Source organism: Equus asinus, chromosome 14 (genome assembly GCF_041296235.1).
Source record: "Equus asinus isolate D_3611 breed Donkey chromosome 14, EquAss-T2T_v2, whole genome shotgun sequence".
NCBI classification, from domain to species: domain Eukaryota; kingdom Metazoa; phylum Chordata; class Mammalia; order Perissodactyla; family Equidae; genus Equus; species Equus asinus.
The window spans coordinates 29,784,473-29,808,564 of NC_091803.1; the positions used below are offsets into that span (position 1 = coordinate 29,784,473).

General features: G+C 48.2%; 2 protein-coding genes across 9 annotated transcripts in view; both read left to right on the forward strand.

Annotated features, from left to right (window-relative positions):
* The window catches only part of EARS2 (glutamyl-tRNA synthetase 2, mitochondrial), a 23,181-nt gene extending 11,833 nt beyond the window's left edge, over positions 1 to 11,348 (forward strand). For 3 of the 7 annotated variants that reach the window (XM_044746710.2, XM_044746711.2, XM_014864736.3), the window contains 5 exons: positions 244 to 352; positions 2,914 to 3,067; positions 3,172 to 3,302; positions 9,118 to 9,253; positions 9,714 to 11,348. In XM_044746710.2, the coding sequence (XP_044602645.2) occupies positions 244 to 352; positions 2,914 to 3,067; positions 3,172 to 3,302; positions 9,118 to 9,253; positions 9,714 to 9,797 (614 nt within the window). In that variant the 3' untranslated portion in view covers positions 9,798 to 11,348. Of the gene's footprint in view, positions 1 to 243; positions 353 to 2,913; positions 3,068 to 3,171; positions 3,303 to 9,092; positions 9,254 to 9,713 lie in introns of all 7 variants that reach the window. The other 4 variants (XR_011494226.1, XR_001401816.3, XR_011494228.1 and 1 more) reach the window with 3 other exon arrangements.
* Positions 11,349 to 18,576: 7,228 nt separating this feature from the next.
* Positions 18,577 to 24,092, forward strand: part of GGA2 (golgi associated, gamma adaptin ear containing, ARF binding protein 2) — a 33,307-nt gene continuing 27,791 nt past the window's right edge. The window contains exon 1 of one of the 2 annotated variants that reach the window (XM_044746709.2): positions 18,577 to 18,898. In XM_044746709.2, the coding sequence (XP_044602644.2) occupies positions 18,796 to 18,898 (103 nt within the window). In that variant the 5' untranslated portion in view covers positions 18,577 to 18,795. Of the gene's footprint in view, positions 18,899 to 20,021; positions 20,289 to 24,092 lie in introns of those variants that run through there. The other variant, XM_070484690.1, reaches the window with a different exon arrangement.

Genomic DNA, 24,092 nt, shown 5'->3' on the forward strand with positions numbered 1-24,092 from the left:
TTGAGGGCAGTGGAGTCGGGCTCAGCCTGATTGTTTTCAGACTTCTTTTTCCTTAGTGCCAGAACCCTTTCTGCCAATGAAAGCTTATTTGGGCCTTTGGTATATAAAATAGCTAGAAGTTGAATGCCTGTGGTTAAAGTGGAATGGGGAGCCCGTGTGTGCTCGCTCGGCTGCCCTTGGGATTCAGAATGGAAGGAGGGCCTGAGGAAGGGAGCTGAGAGCTTGAGCTTCCCTCACTTGCAGAGAACCAGATGGGCAGGACCTTGTCAGAGCTGATAACACAGTTTGACCTGACCCGGATCACCTGCCACTCAGCCTTGCTAGACCTGGAGAAGCTCCCAGAATTCAACAGGTGAGTGGGGGACCAGAGAGTGCTGGGTAGAAAAGGGCTTGCTTGCTGGTACTGGGTCCCTGTGGCAGAGAGTCTTGTGGGCCCTGGAGTCACACACACCTGATTTTGACTGTGTGCTCAAGTTTCTAATGCTATGTGACCACAGGAAAGTCGCCTAACCTCTTCAAGCCTGTTTTCTCTTCTCTAAAATGGGGCTAATACAGTACCCACCTTGTGCACTTGTTAAGAGTTAAATTAAATGTTGCCTCAAAGTATTTGCCACAGTCCCTGGCACATGGAAAGTGCTCGATAAATGGTAGCTATTGTTTTTATCACTACTGTGACTTGCATGGATTCTGTTAACAGCCAAAGCCTGGGGAGGAGCCACTTCATTTCAGAATCGGCTGCTCCCCCCACCCAGCCACCACAGTGAGTGAGCACTGTCTCATGGCGTCTAGTTTGTATTTCAAGTAGTTCTTCACTCAAACCCCCAAATGCAGTTACAGTTCTCATCACTGTCGACATGTCTCGGTCAGAGGGCATTGGTGGTAAAGGCTGCGGACAGGTTTGTGCTTGGGGGGCAAGGGACTGGTTGATGCCTTCTCCTGAATGCTGGTTTGGGGACAGGCTCTTTTCCGTCCTTTACTTGCGTGGGTCCTGGGAATTCACATCGACTGCGGGTGTTTTAAGGATGTTACTTCATTTACTTCCCCCATCAGACCTGTGAGGTCAGTTGTATAATTTTGCCCTATTTTACATGAGAGGAAACCAAGATGTAGAGAAGTTAATAGCCCCAGTCACAGAGCAGACGGCAGGCATCTCTTGAATGGGGCATTCGAGAGCGAATGCAACATGCACCGCAGATCGACTTGTACTCTGCCTTTCTTATTATATGGAAAGCGATTTCTCGGGGAAGGGGGTCAGGACAGGGGAGATACTTCGTGGCCCTTTCCAGTGCTCCCTGAAGCACGTGGGGTGGCCAGAGGAAGATGGGCGTGGGCTTTTGCTTAGTGTGGATCAGAGAGAGGAGCAGTGCTAGGACTGATGCCCACAGCTTTCAAGCAGCTAAAGCTCTTGTCCTTAGTTAGATGTTTCTGTCGTCAAGCCCCTCTTGTGATGATTTCGGTTACAGTGGTAAAGATAGTGACGGTAGTGTCATGGCAGCAGTGGTACTAGTGGTGTGGTGGACGTTGTAATAGTAATTGACATTTATTTAGCACTTACTGTGTCCCAGGCCCTGGACCTTCCTTACATCTCCAGCATGGCCACTGGGTCTCTTGATTTCTTTTTTCCTGCTATCTCATCTAGCTACTAAAGAGTCCTAGGAACAGTTTCAGTACCAATTTCACATGATTTTTCTTAAAGGAGTTAAGAAAAATCATTATTTTTTTGGGCAGTCTGTGCTCCAGATGGCTTCCTGGAGGGTCTCATCCTTCCATTCTGTGACATGCTGAAGCCTCTCTTCAGACCCCTGCCCGTCGCCAGCTCCCGGGTATGGGGGCAATTCCGGCCTTTGCTCAGGACTTTACAGATGGTCCCTCATCTAATCTGCACAGCTCCCTTTGAGGGAAGCCCTGCCTTACAGATGAGCATCCTGAGGCTCCGAATGGTTATGTAACTTGCTGCAAACACCTGGCAGGGCTGACTTCACTCGTGGCCTGTCCAACTGCAGAGCCCATGAGATGTGCACCCACCCCTTGCTGCCTGCCTTTCTTCTATGCCAGGGACAAGGGGCCACATGCCTACTAAATGGGCCTCAGCCCTGTGCCACTCACATTCTCTCTCATGCTCGCGCTCTCAAGTTCTTCTACCCCTGCTGGGGACCAAGGACTGACAGGGCTGTTTGGAGGGTTGAAATCTTAAAGGCTTTGCTGCTTCTGAAGGAAGGAACAAGGCAGTTAGAAGAATTCTGTAAAGGTGAAAATTTGAGCTGACAAGAAAACCTGAAGTTTTTAACTGTAAGCCCTGAATTCAGACAACTCTGCCCTCTAGACTGTCCCATGGCTCTAAATCCTAGAAATCCATATTCTTGACCTCTGCCCCTTTGTGTCAGAGCCCCACGCTTTTAAGACATGTGAGGAGGCAGACACTCCGAGATTCTGCTTTGTAAACACAAGTGCCTGTAGAGGCCGGCCGGGTGAGAGACCCCGGAGAGTGGAAGGACTGGCAGACTGGAGCACTGTGGCAGCCTAAGCTGGGCAGCCTCCCTCTGCTCCAGCCAGTTGAAGTGTGGGGAATGAGGGCCCTTTGCAGGCGGATCTTCTGATTTCCCCACAGAAGCCAGAAATCTCTGTTTTTATGTGATCTCCTGCCGATTTAAAGGTGAGTGACTGTTTTAAAGAGCAGTGAAGACAGCGTGGCTCTGGACTGCTTGGGGCTCTCAGGCTGCATGTTTCAGACCTCGGCCAGCTCCCTTTCCTTCTATAAGTGTGAAGGGAATCCTGCTTCAAGGCTGTGGGAGGGACAGCCCACAAAATGTGTCACTCTTCAAATTCTGCCCGCTTCCCTGGAGGGAGAGGGTTTGAGTAGGCTGGAGGTGCCAGCAGCAGGACAATCCCTGAGTCCCTGAGCTTCTGCTCCAGGCTGCATCTCCGTCGGCTGGTGAGCAGTGAGACCCAGCGGCGCCAGCTGGTGGGGAAGCTACAGACTCTCGTGCAGGAGGCGTTTGGGAACCAGCTGCAAGACAGGGACGTGCTGGACCAAGCCTATATAGAGAGAATCATCCTGCTGAGACAGGTGTGGGGTCCGGTGCTCTGGGAGACTGAGGGAGTGGGTGGCTCCCCCTTCTGGTGTGTCAGAGCCTGGTCCCTAGTGCTGTCGGTAACTGCCTCTTCCCCCAGGGTCACATTTGCCGCCTGCAGGATTTGGTCTCCCCAGCACACTCCTACCTGTGGACTCGCCCAGCTGTGGATCGAGCACAGCTGGGTGCCATCTCGGAGCAGGTGGATGTGATTGCCAAGCGCGTGCTGGGGTGAGTTCCCACAGGCCGAGCTCAAGGCTATGCACCCTCCTCCCTTCTCCCTCCCAGGGCGCCCTTTACTCCAGGGCCTGGCTGTCGGGCCTGCAGCACAACCCTGTGGCTGGTGAAGAGGTTCTTGGCGAGACGATATGCTCTGGCTCTCGTGGTAGGAGGGCTTACCCAGAGGAGCCCAGGCTCTCCCGGAAGCAGCAGTACCTTCAGGCTGTGCTGTTGGACCCAGCTGGGTTCCATCCCAGCTCCACCACTTAGCCAGCTATTTCTCCTCCCCAGGGGGCTTCATTTTGGCTAAGTTACTGCATCTCTGAGCTTCCATTTCCTCATCGATAAGGTGGAGATGATACTAGTCCTTACTATAACAGTAACAGGGCAGGAAACATAACCAAAGCTGGCTTAAGCAAGATGGGGATGATTGGTCTGTGTAATTCCAGAGGCTGGAAGAAGGGCTGACTTGAGGCCCTCTTAATGCAAGGGACAAAAATATGTCACCAAGACCTAATTTCTCTCTCTGTCCTCTTGACTTTCTGCCCCACGCTCCTTCATGCTGGCTGCTGTTTCTGCAGAGGCTCTGTATCACATGGATGGGGGGGTGGAATCCTCTTCCAGACAGAAGTCTTCCCCCTTTCCTAGCAGTCCGAGCAGAGAGTGAAGGGCTGACCAGCTTTTCTCCATGTCTCCAGGATCCTGCCATCCTTAGGTTTTGCTCTTGTCCACATGGTCCATGGTGGTTCATGGACCGTCCTCAATTCAGCCAGAGGAGGGAGGAGGAAAAAGGGAGGGGGACAGCACTCTCCTTCCCTTCAAGAACCAGACTTAAAAGTTAGACATTCATTTCCACCTGGATCCCTCTGGCTAGAGCAGCTGCCTTATTGCGTGGATCCCTCTGGCTAGAGTGCCTGTCTTATTGCCATGCCAAGCTACAAGGGAGTCTGGAAAACATAGCTTTTTAACTTGGCAGCTGTGTGACTGGCTAAAAATTTCATTACTACATACAAAAGGGAGAAAGGATACTGGGGGTCATTAGCAGCCTCTCTCCCAGTCTTCACTGTGGTTGTAAGACAGCTCAGCAGCCCCCCCCCCCCGCCCCGACCTCAAACCTCAGCCTACAGCTCCAGCCGTGTCTTGAGTTTAACTCTGCTGGGGCCTGATTGACCTGGTTTTCTTGTCCCTGAACCAGTCACTAATGTCTGGGGAATGGGATGTGCTGATCAGCTTAGGTTAGGTCATATGGGGGCCCTGCATGGACCCCCAACCTCTGGACTGAGAATGGGCAGTGGGTAATTCCCAAGGGAGATTTAGGGCACTGGTGTCAGGAGAAAGGGGGATGGATGCTGAACAGCAAAACCTACAAATGTCCATTTACTCACCTCCCAGCTTTGTTGCGAAGATTAAATTAGATAATAGCAAATACTTATGTGTGTGTTTGCTTACATACATGCTTGCAATACGCTGTTATATACATTATATATGTATACATATATGTGGGGGGGGGCATGTATATACACTTAAATTCACAGCAGCCTAATAAAGTAGGTGTCTGACTGCACACCCAACTGTGCGAGCAGCGAAGGGTAGGTAGCGGAGAGACGGAAGGAAGACCCAGAGGCAGCGAACAAGACATAAGCGTTTTGGGAACTTACATACAGGGAGTCCAGGAGCAGCCGGCTGGACTGAATTGCTCACTGCTACCACTAACAGAGACAGGGTTGTTTACATAGGCAGGGGAACAAAGGCCACATGCTTGCTGGGAGGGACTGTCATCACATGGCCAGCATTCCAAGGACCAGTAGCTCACATGGAAGGGCCCTGTGTTCCTTCAGGATGTGCTGTTCTTTGAGACAGCCGATCTGGGTTGGCCAGGCCCTGGATCCTTATAGTACCAGATGGTTGGCATCGCACCCTGAAGGAGGCCGGGAAGACACGTGGTTACATTAGGGCATGCAGGCGATGGCTGAGCAAGTGAGACCCTACAGTGGGTATTGTTACCATCCTCATTTTCTTTTTTAGTTTTTTAATTGAGGTCATAATAGTTTATAACATTGTGAAAGTTCTGTTGTACATCATTATTTGTCAGACACTATATGAGGTGTGCCCCTCCACCCCTTGTGTCCCCCCATCCCCGTTCCCCCTGGTAACCACTAAACTGTTCTCTTTGTCTGTAAGTTTATCTTCCACAAATGAGTGAAATCATATGGTATTTATCTTTGTCTGGCGTATTTCGCTTAACATAATACCTTCAGGATCCATCCATGTTGTTGCAAATGGGACGATTTTGTCCTTTTTTATGGCTGAGTAGTAGTCCGATGTATATATGCACCACATCTTCTTTATCCATTCATCAGTTGATGGGCATTTAGGTTGCTTCCACGTCTTGGCTACTGTGAATAATGCTGCAGTGAACATAAGGGTGCATAAGTTTCTTTGAATTGTTGATTTCAAGTTCTTTGGATAAATGCCCAGTAGTGAGATAGCTGGGTCGTATGGTATTTCTGTTTTAAATTTTTTGAGAAATCTCTATGTGGTTTTCCATAGTAGCTGCACCAGTTTGCATTCCCACCAGCAGTGTGTGAGGGTTCCCTTTTCTCCACAACCTTTCCAACATTTTTTTTGTCTCAGCTATTACAGCTCTTCTAACGGGTGTAAAGTAGTATCTTAGTATAGTTTGATTTGCATTTCCCTGATGATTAGTGATGTTGAACATCTTTTCATGTACCTATTGGCCATGTGTATATCTTCTTTGGAAAAGTGATTGTATCCTCTGCCCACTTTTTGATTGGGTTGGGTTTTTTTTTTTGTAGTTCTGTTGTACAAGTTCTTTATACATTATAGAGATTAACCCCTTGTCAGATACATGATGTGCAAATATTTTCTCCCCTTTGGTCAGTTTATCCCCATTTTTTTTGTTCTTAGCACTGTCAGGTTGCTTCTGACTCCTGGCGATGCTGTGTACAGCAGAGGAGAACCCTGATCAGTCTTTTTTGCACCGTCCTCTCACCTTCCAGCACTGTGTCAAACAATGCTCCACTGCTGTTCATAGGGCTTCTTTCATAGCCAATTTTTTCAGAAGTGGGTGGCCAGGTCCTTCTCCCTCCTGTGTCTTAGTCTGGAAGCTCTGCTGAAACCTGTCCACCATGGGTGACCCTGCTGATATTTGAAATAGTGATGGCATAGCTTTCAGCATCACAGTGACAACAGCCGCCACAGTATGACAAAAGGGGGACAGGTGGTATAGTTCTCTGACTGGGAAATGAACCTACTGCAGTGGTGAGAGCACCGAATCTTAACCACTAGACCATCAGGGCTGGCTATCCCCATTCTACAGATCAGAAAACTGAGGCACAGAGAGGCTAAGTAACTTGTCTAAAATGATACCGCTAGTAAGTTGAAGGAGCGAGGATTCAGACTCGGGCAGGCTGGGTCTGGAGCCCATCTGTCTGGTCATGTTCTCTGTTGCTTCTCCTTCATGTGAAGTGCTTGGACAGGGCTGATACCTAGCGACCTTCAGCATTTTATTAGAATACACATTTTGAAGAGGTAAGAATACGTGCATGTGGCGAAAAATACAAATGGTACGAGAGGCTTTGTAGCAACAAGTCAGTCTTCCCTCCTGTGCCAGCCCCGAACAAAAAGGCAGCCACACTTAGCAGTTTTATGAAATGTCTGCGTATTCAAGGATATGTACGTATAACGCCATTTTTATAATTTTTCAAATTTTAAATTTAATATCTTGATTATTAAACCTCTTAAACTTGGGTTTAAAACCTAGAAATTATTTTAAAAAGTATATATTGGGAGTCCTGTTTTTAATCCTTGTCTCCCATCTGCCCAGTTCCAGTACCCTCTGTATGTTACTATTTCTAATTATATCGAAATGATCCTTCTTGTTTTCTCCCTTTTTAAACAAAACGTACAAGACAGTAACACTGTTGTGTGTCCTTTTGGGTTATTTTTTTCCCTTAACAATATATCTTTGCATCTGTCCAGTGCCTAGAGAGCAGCCTCGTTCTTTTCTGCCACTATACCTATTCCATTATTATACCACCTTACCATAATTTAACTTGTCTCCTATTAATAGACATTTGGATTGCTTCCAAATTTTGCTGTTATAAACAGTGCTGCAATGAATAACCTTGAATAGACATCTTTAAGCATGTTTGCAAGTATGTCATCAGGATAAATTCCTAAGAGCTACTGTGACTAATAATAATACTTCCTTAATTTAGGACATTCCACAATAGGGGCTATTAGTTCTAATTCCCTGAGACTCATGTCTTGCCTCCCCATCCCTGCCATGGGCTTAGGTTTCAGAGACACTCTGGGGCTCCCACTGAAGGCAGGAAAACTGATGCCCAAATGTTCCAAAGCTGCCAGATCTCTAGAATTCCCTCCTGTGCCCGTGCCGAGCTCTGGGCCAACTCTGACGTGTCCTGAGCTGCCATTGTTGGCCGCCTGGGGCCTGTCATTCTTTCCCCAGCTCCTTGGCAGCCTGTTTCCCCACAGTGACATTGAGGAGAGTGTCTCTTTTTTCCCACCTTACATTTTGTATTTTCAGTATTTCATCTCCTCCATTTTGTGAATAACAGTGATCACGGGCCTAGTTAATGATGCAATGAGAAGTTAACTTTTATCTCAGGTTGAAACTCAGTTGCTCAAATACTGGCTGTTAGTAAGGAAATCTGCACTAAACGTCTGTTTCTTCAAATTATTTCTGAGCTCAATTCCCTGAGCTGGTAGGGCTCCACACTAAGCTGACCTTTGGAATGGAGATGTCTGGACCCCGTGTGAGCAGGTGTTGTCAGAGTTGGCATCATGGATCATCTGCACCAGTGAAGCTCTCCAGCCTCAATCCCTCTTCAGTGTCCGATATGGAGTCTCCACTATAACTTAGGGGAACTGGGAAGGGGCTGTGGAATAGACTCCCCCGCCCCCAACCTCTTGGTCTAACTCAGAGTCAGGGCTGGGACAAAATGTTTGCAAGTCCAGCTCTAACTGAATGGAGACTTTCTCTTGAAACTCAAACATGCTTTGGGGAGAGGATCTCAGCCGGACTGCCGGGAAAGTGGGGAACGGTTGCTGGCCCATTGAGTTTTAGATGCTTAAATGCTTCAATTTGTGGGCAAATAATGATTGGAGCAAGTTGGTAGCAGGACCATTAGTGGAGCTGGAGCTGGGGTGTCCTGACTTCTTTCTGCTCTTCTGTGCCACGTCTCCAGAAGTCCCTCTCCCACCAATCTTGAAGCTGTGTTTCAGATAATTTCCTAGAGGGCTTCATTCTTCCATCCTATGTCTAATATATTCCTAAGTTTCTTTTAGAGTTTGGAGCAATCTCTCCGAGCTCTTGGATATAATAAATATTAGCTAATATTTAACTTTTTATAGAAATGTTACATCTAATACTTTTGAGTACTTACTGTCCAGGCAGTGTACTTAGGGCTTTGCAAGTTTTAACCAAGCCCCATCATAGCCCTGTGAGGTACAGACACTATTATCATCCCCACTTTACAGGTGAGAAAACTGAAGCATAGAGATTACATGACACAGAGGTAGCAATTAATAAATCCTCTTATTACAGTACCCTCTCAGTTTCCCTGTGTTACACCCACTTGCTCGGATTATGTGTATAAGGTCCCTTGGCGGGTTTTTTTCTTCCCCATCTCAGATGGGGATGAGGGGAGTAGATATCCCCTCCCTCCCCTTCCCCGCAGGCTTGAACGCTGGTTGTGCCGCTTATGTTGTAGTTGACTGATAACCTCCCTCCTACCCACTTGCCATTGGCCTGTGCAGGCCTTATGCACTGGCCCTCTTCTAGACTTTTAGAAGGACCTGGTACGAGCTTAACTCAGGACGTGCTGAATGGAGAACTGAAGAAGCTGTCAGAAGGTCTGGAAGGTACCAAACACAGTAACGTGATGAAGCTCCTCCGAGTGGCTCTCAGTGGACAGCTGGTGAGGCGGGCAGATGGGCTGGACTGTTCCCCGGAACCCCTCATTTAGCCATTCAAATAACATTTAACGCAAGCACTAAGCTCAGTTTTGGGGTTTCAAAGAATGAAACATGATCACTCCCCTCATTCATCATTCAACAGAGTATTTATTGAGTATCTGCTGTATGAAAGTACCCTGCGAGGCGCAGTGGATACAGTAGTGACTGAAACGCTCACGCCCCCTCCCTGCGTGGAGCTGGCAATGGGTTGGGGATAACAGACATATCCACACAGGAAAGACAGGCTTCGGGGACCCATGCTCACCTGCAGTAATTAAAGGAAATGAAATGTTATCTCTGCTCCTTGGGATGTAGGCAGCAGTGTTGGGGCTGGCCTGGGGCATAACTTCTGCAGACTGAGGCTGGGCATCAGTTCCTTAGGCAGTTGAAGGAAATAAGATGATCTTTTCTCTTTGTTCTTAGCAAGGACCCCCTGTAGCTGAAATGATGGTGTCCTTGGGACCAAAGGAAGTGCGGGAACGAATACAGAAGATGCTTTCCAGCTAGAGAGAATATGTGCAGGACAGTGGAGGTGGCCCTTGGAACCTGTAACTCGGAAACTGCCTTCAGAGGGGAGGAGAAGGAGGCCTGGGACCATCAGGAAGCTTGTGGAAGGATCCCAGAGTGGAGCCAGAGTCTCTGGGTGTACAAGTGCATTTATGGCTCCACAACAGGCCCGTCCTCGTCAGTTGGCCAGGGAAGCCCAGCTCCGTCTCACCTCCTTGACTCTGGAAGGGAAGGCCGCATGTCTGGTTCTGACACCACATTACACAGCAGAGGTTGGGAGCTGGGTCACAGAATAGTCCAGAGGCCTTGTGTTTTAGTCAGCTTGTGCTGCCATAACAAGAGACCACAGACTGGTGGCTTCAACAACAGAAAATTGTTCTCTTAACAGTCCTGGAAGCTGGAAGTTCAAGATGAGGTGTTGGCAGTTTTCATTTCTCCTGAGGTCTCTCTCCTTGGCTTACAGATGGTGGCCCTCTTGCTGTGTCCTCACATGGTCTTTCCTCTATGCGTGCCCTTGGTATCTCTAGGTGTCCAAATGTCCTCTTCTTAAAAGGACTCCAGTCAGATTGGATTAGGGCCCACCATGACAGCCTCGTTTTAACTCGACCACCTCTTTAAAGGCCCTGTCTGCAAATGCAGTCACATTCTGAGGTCCAGGGGTTATGGCTTCAACATGGGAGTTTTGAGGGGACACAATTCAGCCTGTAAGAGCTTGGCAGCAACCTGGGCTCATGGATGCCAGTTCTCAGGCCCAGGGTGGATTTGGAGCAATAAAGGATGGTTGACACAGGCAAGGCTGAACTGGACGTCAGACTTTCTTTGGGATTGTGAGGGGAGAAGTTACTCATCTGCCGCTGGTGAGCGCTTATGTTTTGTAGTACACTTTGTCCTTCGACTTGGGGCAGCCTGTGTCTCCCTTCTCTAAAGGTTGTCTCTTCCTCTTTTTCAGTTTTCCACAGCTGGTGCTTGGGCTGGAGACCTTCACCCTGCCTATTCTGCATCTTTTTCTTCTTATTCATGTCCTTCTGCCCATTATTTGTAAGTCATTGTCTGCAGGTTTCTGAATGAGATGATGTTCTTGGGGTGAGTAGGAATAACTAAAGCAAAAGGCAGCTGGCTACAGAAACCCTTTGCAAGGCTCCTAGGCCCCGTGCGGCAACCGGCCTCTAGGACGGCCCCCAGTCATCCCTATCTCCTGGTATTCACATTGAATAGGGCTGACTAGTGATGCATCATGGCTTCCATCTTGTTCTCTTGAATCCCTTACTTTGTGGGAAGCCAGCTACCACATTATGAGGATGCTCAAGCAGCTCTATGGAGAGGTCCATGTGACAAGGAACTGAGGCCTCCTACCACGTGAGACAAGCAAGTGAGCCATTTTGGAAGCTGATCTTCCAGCCCCAGTCAAGTATTCAGATGACTGCAACTTTGGCTGACATCTTGACTACGACCTTCATGAAAGATCCTGAGCCAGAACCACTCAGCAAAGCTGCTCCTGAATTTCAGATACACACAGATTATGAGATAATAAATGTTTATTGTTTAAAACCACTTTGGGGATAATTTGTTACCCAGCAATAGATAGCTAACACACTTTCCTTGCCAAGGGGAGAAGGGAAAGTGGATTAAGAGTTTGTTGAGCCTCATAGAGTCCTAGTCCTTGCTTGAATGGGACATCAGATAAAGTTCTTTGATTGCAAGCAATAGGAAACAACTCTGCCCAGCTTAAGTTTATTGGAGACTATAAGTTTATGGCGAGTTTAAGTTCATGGCAGAGTCGGTGAATCTATGAGAAAGCCAAAGAACCAGGTCTCGGAAAAGACAGAACTGGGGAAGCTCTGGTTATGCAGGCAGCAGGAGCTAATGGCCAGTCTTGCCTGCATTCTTCAGTAGGGACGTGGGCTCCAACTGCTTTTGTTGTTTGGTTCTCTGTTTGTGTTTCCCCTTCAGTTTTGGATGACTCAGCTGAAGATTCAGATTCTAAGAAGAGAGTGTCTGGTTGGGCCAACTGAGGTCATGTTGCCCTTCCTTGGCCAGGAATAGGTAGTCCCTCAGGGATTATATTCCAATGGAGTGTTCCCACGGAAAATTAGGGAGCTTTTTCTAGAAGAAGGGGTAATGGCAGAAACGAGGTGTTGACCACAGAAAATGACACAGAATAACAATACTTGCAATCTATTGCACAGTTACATGAGCCTCAACCACTCCTGGGTCTCAGATTACGTTGGTACACACTTCAGCCCATCATCTCATTAAATCTTTACAACCCCACGAGAGGTGGTATTATTATTGTTTCTGTGTTATAGATAGGGAAACCGAGGCTCAAAAAAGTTAATGAACTCTTCTGCGGTTATAGTATGAGGCAAAGGGAGGATTCAGACTCAGCCTTACGGCAATCTAGAGTCCAGGCTCAACTCTCAACTACTGAGTGGCATCTGCTTCTAGGACATTAAGGCTGGTTACAAGAAACTGGCTCATCAGGGAATGTGAATGTTTTAAGCAAATGAGTAATCGAAATGCTGAGTTGATAAAGTCGCTGCCGCTTCCTCAGTTGGAGTGAGCTAAGAAGCAGCCCGTATCTTTTGGATTGGGGGTTTTTGCTCAGGACCAGTGGGAGAGTATGAAGGGATGCCCACGTAAAATAACCTCAAGTCCATCCCCCAGTGTTTTTGAGAGTATAGTGAAGTGGTAAAGGCCATGGAGGCAGATTGTCTGGACTCAAACCCGTTTCTGCCATTTACTGTGTGACTTCTGTACCTCAGTTTCCTCTTCTGTAAAATGGGGATAACAATTGTACCTGTCTCACAGAGTTGTAAGGATTGAAATAGATGACATATGTAAAGCTCTTGAAACAGTGCCTGGCACTTAACAAATGTTAGCTATTACCGTCATGATCATTACCATTATTTTTATTCTTAGAGATGGTGATCTTGGTTGCAAAGCATAGAAACATACTCAGATTGATTTAAACCATGAAAGGAATTTATTGGAGGAATTAGGACTCTCACAGATCCGAAGAGCAGGACTTGCAGCTGGAACCTCATAAGAGACTAGAATCTGTACCTGGAAACCCATTAGGACCCAAGGCAGCTACTGTTGTTCCTGCCAGACCACACAGTTCTAACATTTGTCCTTCTGTGTGTCCGCTCACGTCATCTTCCCTCTGCAGGCTGGCTTTCTGTTTTATCTCCTCACTTAGCCAACAACTGAATCATCTTTCTTCTACGCTACCAGTTAAGTAACTAGTAGTCCGTGTCCAAATTCCCAAGGGAGAATCTCATTGACCTAGGTTGAGTCAGCTGTCGACCCCCGTTCCAATCAACTGTGGCCAGTGGGACAGAGTCATGTAATAGGATCGTGGCTGCAGGGGACCCACTCTAGTGAGTGGGGAGAGCAGTTCCTTCTGAGCAGGTTCTCTTTCAATTTTATTTAGAGAGTATCCGTTCCAGAAAATTACCATTTTTCTATAGCCAAATTTGGAATCTCATTCCTATTACCTTTATCCTACTTGGGTTTTTTTCATAGTATTTATTACTCTCTGAAATTATATAGTGTCTTTGTGCATGTTTATGGTCTATCTTACTCTAAAGAATATAAGATTAAGACAGGCAGGAAGTTTTTCTTATTCTTGGTTATAACTATAGCAGCTGGGATATTGCCTGACACATAGTGGGGAATCAAGTAAAGATCTCGCGATGAAAAAAATGTTTGAGGGCCTCATCAGTCGGATCACTTTTTTCAGAAGTGGCAATCATCCGCTGGTCTAACTCTGCCAGATTCCAGCAGTTTCCCAGTTTCACTTTCATTGTCTCTGGGAAATCTTGTCTCTCTTGCAAGATTTGCAATTGTAGTTTGCAGGCTGGTCCTTTGCCTGTAATTTGCATTGAATCCAGCTATCTGAGAGACTGACATTTGACAAAGACTTTGGAATGAAGGATGGGGACAGATGGAATAGTACATTATACAGGGATGTTTAGTGGGGACTAAAGTTAGAAGTTACCTATTCATCAGTTAATATTTTTGTCTTATGACAGAATTCCTACCTTCCTGGGACCATGATAATGAATACTTAGAAAATGAGGATCCTCCGGGTGGTAGCAGGGACCAGAGAGGGAAGCTTTTAATCTGTTCATTAGTTTCAGAGGGCTTTACAGATGAAATGACTTTGAACTGGACTCTGAGGGATGAATAGGAGTTTCCCAGGTCTGGGGGGCGTTTGGAAGAATATTTCAAGCAGAGAGAAGAAAAGGGAACTTCACAAAGTTTGGCATGATTGGAACCAAGGATGGGAGTTGAGGGAGTGAGAGAAGTGGCTGAGAAACCAGCAGAGGGGAGATCCCACTGGCCCTTCTTTGCCAGGTTAAGGGTATCAGGCTGCTGTCTGATGCAAATAACGAAAACTCCAGATTCAATCCAGCTTAAACAAGAAGATTCAGTCTCCTGCATAACAGGAAGTTCAGGGGAAGGGCAGGCTCTAGGGTTGGTTAGTTGAGCATTCAGTGACAGCCGCGAGGACTCAGGGTCTTTCCATTGCTCTGCTCCACCGGCCCCAGCGTCTGCAACAGCCTTGGGTTGGTTCCCTCTGCTCACAACTGGCTGCCTAAAGCAATTGGGCTCTCTGCACTTCCTCCTTCATGTCTGGTTTGAAAGAGGGTGGCTTTCTGTGGCTCTTTCCCTAAAAGCAAGGACACTTTTCTCCAGCACCCTCCTCCACTTGACTTCCGCATTCTTGAACCCATCACTACTGGGAAGTGGGAGGGGAGTCCCCATAGATCAGTCAGACTCAGAGCTGGGGGCAGGACCAGCTCTTCCCTGAGGTGCATGGCTGGACTGGGGAGTGGTGGGTACCTGAGAAAAATGGGGGTTCAGTTAGTGAAGACGTGAGTTGGGTCTTCACAAAGTGGAAAGTGAGGAGCTGTTGAAACGTTTTAAGCAGGGAAGTGACATCAGATTTGTGTTTTTATTAAAGATCATCCTGGCAGCTATTATTGGGGCTCATGACAGGCTGCCCTAAAATATTCCACAATGGCATATTGATTATTTTGAATTAAAGTCACTTGAGAAGCAGCCAGTACAAGAAGGGCACTTTGACCCTCCTTTGTCTCTCTGAATGCAGGAAATAAATTTCCCATGTGAAAGATGCTCTCCCTGCATTCTTTGTTTTCTTTTCTTTTTGTGAGGAAGATTGGCCCTGGGCTAACATCTGTGCCATCTTCCTCTATTTTGTATGTGGGACACTGCCATGGCTTGGCTTAATGAGCAGTGTGTAGGTCCATGCCCAGGATTTGAACCTGTAAACCCTGGGCTGCTGAAGTGGAGCATGCAAACTTAACTACTAAGCCACCAGGCTGGCTCCTCTCCCCGCATTCTTATCACCAGAGCTGGGGAATTCAGGGCCTAGAAGCCTTTATAAACAAATCTTGTTACTTTTACTAATTTGCTACTCAAGCCTAAACTCTGTGTAAATTCCTCGCTAATTACGTACCCCAAACCTAAGTTTCTTTGTCCTATCAATTCCTCCCAAATTTATTGTTTCTTTGTACACAAAGGTATGTAAACTGCCTGCATTTTTCACTCTCTGAGCATCATCTTTCTATGATCTCTCATGCACATGTATTAAATTGGTTTTTATCCTGTTAACCTGGTCTTGTGTCAATTTTATTATTAGCCCAGCCATAAGAACTCAAGAGTGGTGAAGAGGGGAATTTCATCGTCTCCAACATTATGCTGAAGAGAGATTTGAACAGGGCCAGCTCAGAAGCAAGGAGCCCTGGGAAGAGATGATTGAAAAATGAGGCATGAAGGAGGGCTGTTGTCATGATAAGCGTTGTTTCCTCACCATGGCCTGACTCTAGTCTACCTTTCCAGCTGAGCTTCACCCATTCCTGCCATATACATGCCTTCTCTGGTCTCCAGCCACATAAGCCTTCCTTAGGTCTCTGGGCACATTGGGTTCCTTCCTGCCTTTGCATTGCTTTCTCTATCTGGAATACTCTCGTGCACCCGCTTTTCTCCCCCTTTGCGTAGTCACTTTTTTCTTAGTCTTCAGATCTCAGCTCCACTCTCAGCTCAGGGGAGTCTGTAGCTTCCTCCCAGAAGATCTCCTTCCTCTGTGATTAATCATCAGCATCCTATTCTTTTCCATAGCACCCAACTGGAGTTGATTGTGTAAATAACGGTGTGGGTAATTAGTTCTGCAGCTATTTGTTACTGTCAGATTGTAAAGTCCATGAGAACACGGACCTCATCTGTCTGGTTCACTGCTGTACCACCAGTACTCGGAACGGTGCCTGTTCACATAGTAGGTGCTCAATAAATATTGTTGCATGAAAGACCAGACGCACAACTGATTGAATTGGATGGTCAGGGTGAGCAGTCAAGTGCACAGGTGCTGGCTTTGCCAAAGTCCCTGTGTTTAGTTAAGATACTGCTTTGCAGCGTTCAGGACCTTCACATCATTTGTTGTTACTATTTTCATTAGTGGATCACAGGATAGGAATGTTTTTTAATTTAGAAGGCAGTATAAATGTGGCTTGGCACTCATGCTCATGATGCCCCGGGCATGTCCACCTTATCCTTCAGAGCTTGGCAAAATGTTAGGGTCACAGCCTTTCCCTCCAGGCCAGAGTCCCCTCGGCTCTGCTGCCTACCCGGTCACCCCCATCCTAACTGCAGCAGCACAGCCCAGCTGCTGAAGGAAGGCCTTCTCTATCTTGAAAACCCATCTTGCAGGAGTCCATTCAATCCTGTCTTCATTCATTCATTTGACAAACACCTACTGTGTGCCAGGCCCTGTTAGGCCTGGGGGTGCAGAGAGGAATAAGACAAAGCCTCATTAAGTGTGAGTGCTCAGTCCACAAATGTTTGTCACCCCTATTTACTTACTGTATTTGTTAAGCTTTTAAAAATAAACAAACAAGGGGCTGGCCTGGTGGCGCAGCAGTTAAGTTCTCACATTCCGCTTCGGCGGCCTGGGGTTCGCCAGTTCGGATCCTGGGTGCGGACATGGCACCGCTTGGCAAGCCATGCTGTGGTAGGCGTCCCACATATAAAGTAGAGAAAGATGGGCATGGATGTTAGCTCAGGGCCAGTCTTCCTCAGCAAAAAGAGGAGGATTGGGAGCAGATGTTAGCTCAGGGCTAACCTTCCTGAAAAAAACCAAAAAACAAACAACAAGTGAACAAAAGATAAGGCTCCTGCCTCAAAGGGATCACAGTCTCATGGGAGACTAACAAGTATAATTATGCAAGTGTGGAGGGGGGTGGAGGGGCAGGCGAAATGATACAGGGAGGTGGCTATCCTGGGGTAGGGGGAAGCCAGTTGGGGAACACTTTCTTGAGGAGGATTTGGGTTGTTTCTTTTTAATTTTAATTTCAGATAAACAGCAAGTAATTTTTGAGTATAAGTATGTCCCAGGCAATATTTGCGACATACTTGTGCTAAAAAATTATTCATTGTTTGTCTGAAGTTCAGATTTAACTGGGCTTTCTGTATTTTTATTGACCAAACTTGGCAGCCCAACTCTGAGGTAGTTTGACAGACAACAGAGGGAGGACATTCCTGGCTGAGGGAACAGAACATGCAAAGGTAAGCAATGGGGAAAGAAGGCATTCCAGCTCCCGTCTGGTGCTTAAAGCTTGGTAGGAGGTGCCAGAGAACTCCAGTTCCACCAATGATCATTTTGTGCCTATTAAGTGTCAGAAGGTTGAATTAAACATGGCCCCTGCCTAGGAAAGCTCATTGTCCAGAAAGGGGAAACAGACCATGGGCCATCCGCATGACATAAGGAAGGAAATGGAAAGCTGAGGGGAGCTAGGGCAGTTTCATCATCATTTCCATGTAGAAGGGAGCTGTGGCAGCAATTTGTCAGATGGAAATGTGTGTGGACCTATTTTGGAGCTGAGCTAGTACTGTAAAAGTACTTTTTAACTTTGTGTATTTGCCGTAGGGATGGGACCTTAAGTCCCGTAGCTACCTCTTGTTGCTTGCACTGTTGATTGGGCCATTCAACAAATATTGATTGGCACTGGTGTGCCAGGCACTATTCTAGGTACTGGGGGTAGAGAAGTGTACAAAGCGAAGTCCCTGCTTATATTAGTGGGGTAAAACAGTAATGGAGCATAGAGAAGAATTTGTGCTTCAAAAGAAAATTACGCATTGTCTAGACAGGGGCACACCTTTCCACTTCCTAGCTTTCATTCTCAGAGATGTCTTACAACTCTGTTAGTTGTAGATAACTGATAGCAATACAAAGAATTCGTGCCTCTAGACATGCAGGTTAATGCTCTCTGCAGGATGGAACACCCTCCCGCTGGTAGCAAGCTAGTTTTGAGTCCATCTGCGCCATCTGTTCCGACATTCCTTTATTCTGTATAAATTTGCCCTTTTTTGGACTTCTTTCGAACGAATTATAACGCCTGCATGGTTTCCTCATTTAACGAATTAAAAAAATATTTAACACGTTGTTCATTTCATAATGTATGTGAATCATGTCTTTTTTCGCGGGGATTTTGCCCTTTAACAAAATAAGTAAATATCTGGTACGTCAATGGTGTAGCGTGTTAGAGAGAAAACAGAGTATGGAGGGAAGCGGGGCATGTCATTTTAGAGGAAGTGGTCGGGGAAGACCCTCATGGATAAAAAGCTAAAAGAAGTTTTCGTTATCTGAAATTCCAATTTCACCGGGCACCCTGTATTTTATCTGGCTAATCTTCTTCTGAGGGATGAGAGGGCGCAGGCCTTGTGAGGTTGGCTTCACGGGCTTTGCCTGAATGTGGAAGGAAGAAAACCAGGCGAGGTCGGGACCCTCCAGCCGGGCGCTTGGCTCTCGGTGGGGCAGCGCGGAGGCGGGCCTCGTGGGCGTGGCCTCGCCGGGCCCCGCCCCGTCACGTGCCGACCCGCGCCTGCCGCGTCGGCATCCCCGGAGCGCGCCGGGCGGCGGCGGCGGCGGCGGCTAGAGGGCAGCGGCGGCCGCGGGCTCAGCAGCGGGCTTGGGCCCATGGCGGCGGCGACGGCGGTGGCGGCGGGCGGCGGGCCCGCGGCGGGGGCCGAGTCGGCCGAGGGGCCCCGGGCGCCGGCGGCGGCGCTGGAGCTGTGGCTCAGTGAGTAGCCGGGCCGCCGCTCGGCGGGCTCCGCGCCGCACCTCCCCTCCCTGGGCCTTTCTTCTGCGGCCGGCGGCGGGCAGATGGCCGCGGGGAGGCCGGCGGCGGGGGAGGGTCGCCTGAGAGGGGCCCGGGAATCCGCCGGCGCTGCGGCCCCGAGCCGGGGCGCCTGCTCCGCCCACTGCCCCCCTCCTCCCTGGTCCTAGTACAGGAACATCATTAACGATGTAATGGCTAACGTTTGTTACGCTTTTCTTTCCTGCCAAGCACGGTAAAAGCATTTCAGCCATTGTTAATCCTCCTTCCGACCCCAAGAGAGAGCTGCCGTTCACCCCGGTTAGACATAGGAACGGGTAGACCTAAGGAGATTCAGTCGTTCGAGATGCGCAGCCTCTTACCGTCTCTTTGGGGCTGAGAAAGTTCTCTATCTGGCTGCCGTCTTTAATGTCAAGACGAGCCCTTTTTCCTTTGTGTATGTTTATTCTGGCTGGACTTACGTGTGTTTCCTGTAAGCTCCACGACAGTCCTGGGGGTAGGGGTTATTGTCCGTGTTACCGATGAGGAATTGGGATTCAGAGGATAAACCTTTATTCTCTTGTATTGGGCTCTGCTGGGTGCTGGGGATGCTGCTATGCGTAACACACGGCCCTCGGAGGCCTGAGGCGCCCATAACCACCTTGTTATTGGAGGGGTGCGTTTGTTTAATGTTTGGTGGTGGGAGTTGGTTTGTTCCCCTGGGGATTGTCTCAGCAGACATAGCATCTGAGTGGACAATGGAGGCGACAACACAGGAAAGTGCTTGTGCAAAAGCTGGGGGACAGGAGAGTGTGGAGCATTCTGGGAACAAGTAGGTCGGTACTGTGGGGGAGCAAAGCCCCAAGAATCTGGAAAAGAGGCTGCACCACTAAGCGGGGCAGGATCTTCAAGGGGCCCGTATGCTGCAGAAAGGAGTTTATATTTTATCCCGTGATGGGGGCGGGGGTGTTGGAGTTTTTAGCCAGAGAATCTGTGATCAGGTACAGCTGTTAAAAACATCACCTGCAGCCCCGGGGAGCTGAATTGGTTAGGGAGGGTGAGACTTCAGGCAGGAAGTAGATAAAAAGCTCTCTTGGTAGTGTTTAGGGGCTGAAGCAGGACAGAGGCATTGGGACGGAGAGTAGAAATAATTAGCAGGCACAGTCAGCGCCTTGATGCATTAGAAAGGACACAAGAGAGCAAGAGGAGTGTGGGATGCATCCAGGTTAGGCTTCGGTAACTGGTTGGTTACAGATGCCTCACCTGGGAGGAGGAGCTGGTTTAGGAAGGAGGAGAGAGTCAGGTTGTGGACTTTGAGGTGCTTATGGCACAGTCCCAGAGATGCTCTCTGCGCAGTCAGTTGGCTCCAAGGAGGGTAAGTGCTTGGGAGTCTTAGTTCACTGACAGTGACCTTGTCCAGGGAGGAGGTACATTAAGAAGACTGGAGTTTTGCAGATGGGGCATGGAGAACCTTAACATTTAAGAAGCAGATGGGGAAAGCAGTCTAAAGGCGGAAGTCAGAGCAGACACAGGCAGCGGGAAAGCTGGGAGAGTAGGGGGCCACCGACTCAAAGGAGGGATGTAGTTGCTAAGTAATTTTGCTGCTGAAAGATAGAGTGGGGTGAGGGAGGAGAAGGGGGAACTTTGAATTTGGCAACTAAAAGGTTATTAATGAGATATCTTTGGGTTAAATGGTGCGGACAGAAGGCAATAGAGAACAGTAGGCTTAGACGAGAGTTGAAAAAAAAATTGAGTGGGTTAGGTTAGAGGACAGCTAGCAGCTGACCCAAGGAGGTGGATCCTTCAGCTCTAGCTGTTTTAGGTCCATGCTGTCCCAAAGTTGCTAGATCTTCCAGTTTTTCAGGTAAGGCTAGAACCTGTATTTTTATGTGAAATCTCTTGAGTTTTTAAAACTTGGCAACTACTTTGAAATATAAAGTTTGTCTGGTGCAGGCTAGACAATCTGTAGGGAGGGTGTAGCCCCTGGCCATTAGTCTTTTTTTTTTTTAAAATGGTGCTTGAATGTAAAATAAAGGAGCGAGAGCAGCCAGAGGGAATTCAGATGTAAAGGAGGTCTTCAACGGTGAGAGGCGCCTGTGAGCCCCTCTGTGCCAGTCTTCCCCTGGGGAACTGTCCGTCCTCAATTCTAGCTCCAGTGTTCAAGCCCTTGGAGAAGGGCATAAAGGAGGTGAGAGCCAGAGCAGAAAGGGGTGACTTGGCCTAAAGGGCACCTTTTGTTTTTCTGACTTTCTGGGGGAGGAGATGAACATGATTGCACGTGCAAATAAGTTTGTCGGTATCACCACCACCACCACCACCACCACCGGGCTGACTGTTGGGGCCTGAACTGTTGTGGGGAAGAGGGGGCTTGAGGAAGGTGGGGAAGTTTGGGAATGGCTGGTAAGAGAAACAAAAGGGAGCCCACCTGGACACTTGAGAACAGGGTTTCTCAACCTTGGCACTGTTGACATTTTGGGCCTGACTCTGTTGTGGGGGCCCGTCCTGTGCGTTATAGGATGTTTAGTGGAATCCCTGGCCTCAGCCCACGAGATACCAATAGCACACACCCTCTTCCCAGTCATGACAACCAAAAACCTCTCGAAACATCCCCTGGGGGAGAGGGCAGGATCACCCCCCCCCGCCCCCCCCCCCCCCCCCGCCCCCTACAGCTGACATCCTCTGAATTTGGACTTCCGAGTGTCGATGCAGGTCAGAAACGTGTCTTGTAGTCTTCATGGTTGTGTGATTCCCCCAGCCCCTTCCCCTCTAGTAGGAGCAGAAAAGGGAACTGTGGTTTAAACCAGATCTGCTGGGAGGTGGGGGTGGGGCACAGTGCAGGTGCTACAGGGGAAGGACAGGGGGTTAGGGGTTGGGGGATTGGTATGGCCGGGACAGGAGTATTGAAGGAATGCACCATGAGTCTAGGCTGGACGGAGAGGGAAGTCACTTTAGGGTGGGGTCTGAGGACCGTTGAGCTCGGGTCACTGACGGATCTTGCCTCAGCAAGCAAGGCAGCTGTGTCTCTAAGATGGGAATAGTAAAAATAAGTCCCTCCGGGGTCTTGAGGATCAAAGAAGTTAACACATGTGAAGCATTTAGACTAGCGCCTGGCACGTATAAATGTTAGCTATTATTATCACTAGTCTTTTTAGTTGTGAGTGGCAGAAAACTAACTCATATTGGCTTACCAAGGGGAAAAAAAGGAAAAACATTGAACCCAGAATTGGGGAGGAGTAGTTCCCCAAAGGAACATGAGGAAGCTGTTACCAGAAGCTCATGCTTTAAAAATACAAATAGCAGCTTCTGTGCATTCTAGAGCTTTTTTCCCCACACTTTGTTTTGGTGGTTGTTCCACATGACTGCTTGTAAAACTGCCTCATTCTTGTTAATGAAAAGCCTCATATTTCCCGTTGTCTGGGTGTGCTGTAATTTATTTAACCAGTTCCCTGTTAGTGGACATCTTAGGTGGTTTCTAGTCTTTTGTTGTTAAAAGCAGCTCTGGGTCCTCTTGGTCTTTGGCATTCCAGCTCTGGCGGTGCTGCCGGGAGGCAGTAGCTTCAAGTCAGGTGCTTAGTAAATCCCTTTCTTCTTCCACCTGGACCTGCTCCCAGGTGATGTGTCCTGTCTGCCTTCCAGCCCTACTTTTATGCTTCCCTTGGTGATGAGAGCGCCCTTAATTACAATCTGTTTATATTCTGAGCTTCTCAAGGGCTGAGCTCATTCTTTATCTTGGAGCCCAGCATAGAACATTCCTGTGGTGGGTCTGGCTTAATCGAATGACTGCTGGACTGTAGGGGTCGGTGTGTACCTCCAGTAGGATTCCCCCATGCAGTGAATACTGCTGAAGGATTGAATTCTGAATGTTCCTCAAAACTGCGAGGTGACTGCTTCCCTCAGCCTCAGGGCTCCCCTTAGTAGCACATGCTGCTCCTATCTTGAGTCGTGACCCTGGTGGTCAGTGGGCAGCTGGTGTGAAATGATTTTGCTTCTGAAGTAGCCATTTCACTCACAGCTGGAGGTCTCAGCTGTTTCCTTAATGCCTCTCCCCCTGTAGCCGACTTGAAACACATACAAGCATTGCTTTTATTAAGCAAATATATGGCAGTGGTGTTATTTGTCCTGTCCAAGTGCCAAGGATAGCCATTCTCAGCGCCCTGATGGGGTGAGATGGTCATGAGAAGCAGAGAAGGGGTTTTTGAGTTTCTCCCTGGCCATGCCCTGTCTGACCTCTAGCTACTCCTTGGGGCAGATTGGTGTCAAGCAGAGCTGGGCGTTGCAATGGCTTGGTCGGACCCAGCTGCTTGTCCTCGGGGGTGGTTTTCTCGGCAGCTACTCAAGGCTTCTGAAATAGTTTGGCAGGCTGGGACTGTGTGTTCGGAGACTCAGTTATTTCAGAACTGGAATAGCTATCTCCTGGAGTCAGCAATATGTCCAGCCAGCTGGCCAAATTTTGTGTAGCAAAAGATGAATCATTCATTCATTCGTTTAGTAAATATCTGTGCCAACAACTGTTCTAGGTGCTGGAGCATGTGAAGGTGAATGAGACAGACCCTCCTGCCTCAGGGAGCTAATAACTTTAGTGGCAAGAAAGGCAGAGAAACTAGTTCCCAAAGGAGGCCCTGTCTTTGTCAAGGAACTGAAGACTTAACTGTGAGAAACGTTTGGGCCCTGGAGTGAGGCAGACGTGGGGCTGAGTTTGTGTTTCTGTCATTTTCTAGCTTTGTGGCTGGGCAGGTTTCTTCACTTGCAAAATGGTGAGATAATAGTACCAACCTCAGTTGATCTGAGGATTAAAGGGAAGGGATGCTTGGAAAACATTCAGCATGGTGACTAGCCCACAGTAAGTTCTTTAAAAAGGCAGACAGGGGCCGGCCCGGTGGCATAGCAGTTAAGTGTCATGTTCCACTTCTCGGCTGCCCAGGGTTTGCCGGTTCGGATCCTGGGTGCGGACATGGCACCGCTTGGCAAAAGCCATGCTGTGGTAAGTGTCCCACGTATAAAGTAGAGAAAGATGGGCATGGATGTTAGGTCAGGGCCAGCCTTCCTCAGCAAAAAAGAGGATTGGCAGCAGATGTTAGCTCAGGGCTCATCTTCCTCAAAAAAAAAAAAAAAAAAAGGCAGCCATTACTACTATTGCTATTATTTTGGGGCTATAATAAACCTTGAGCACATCTTCATG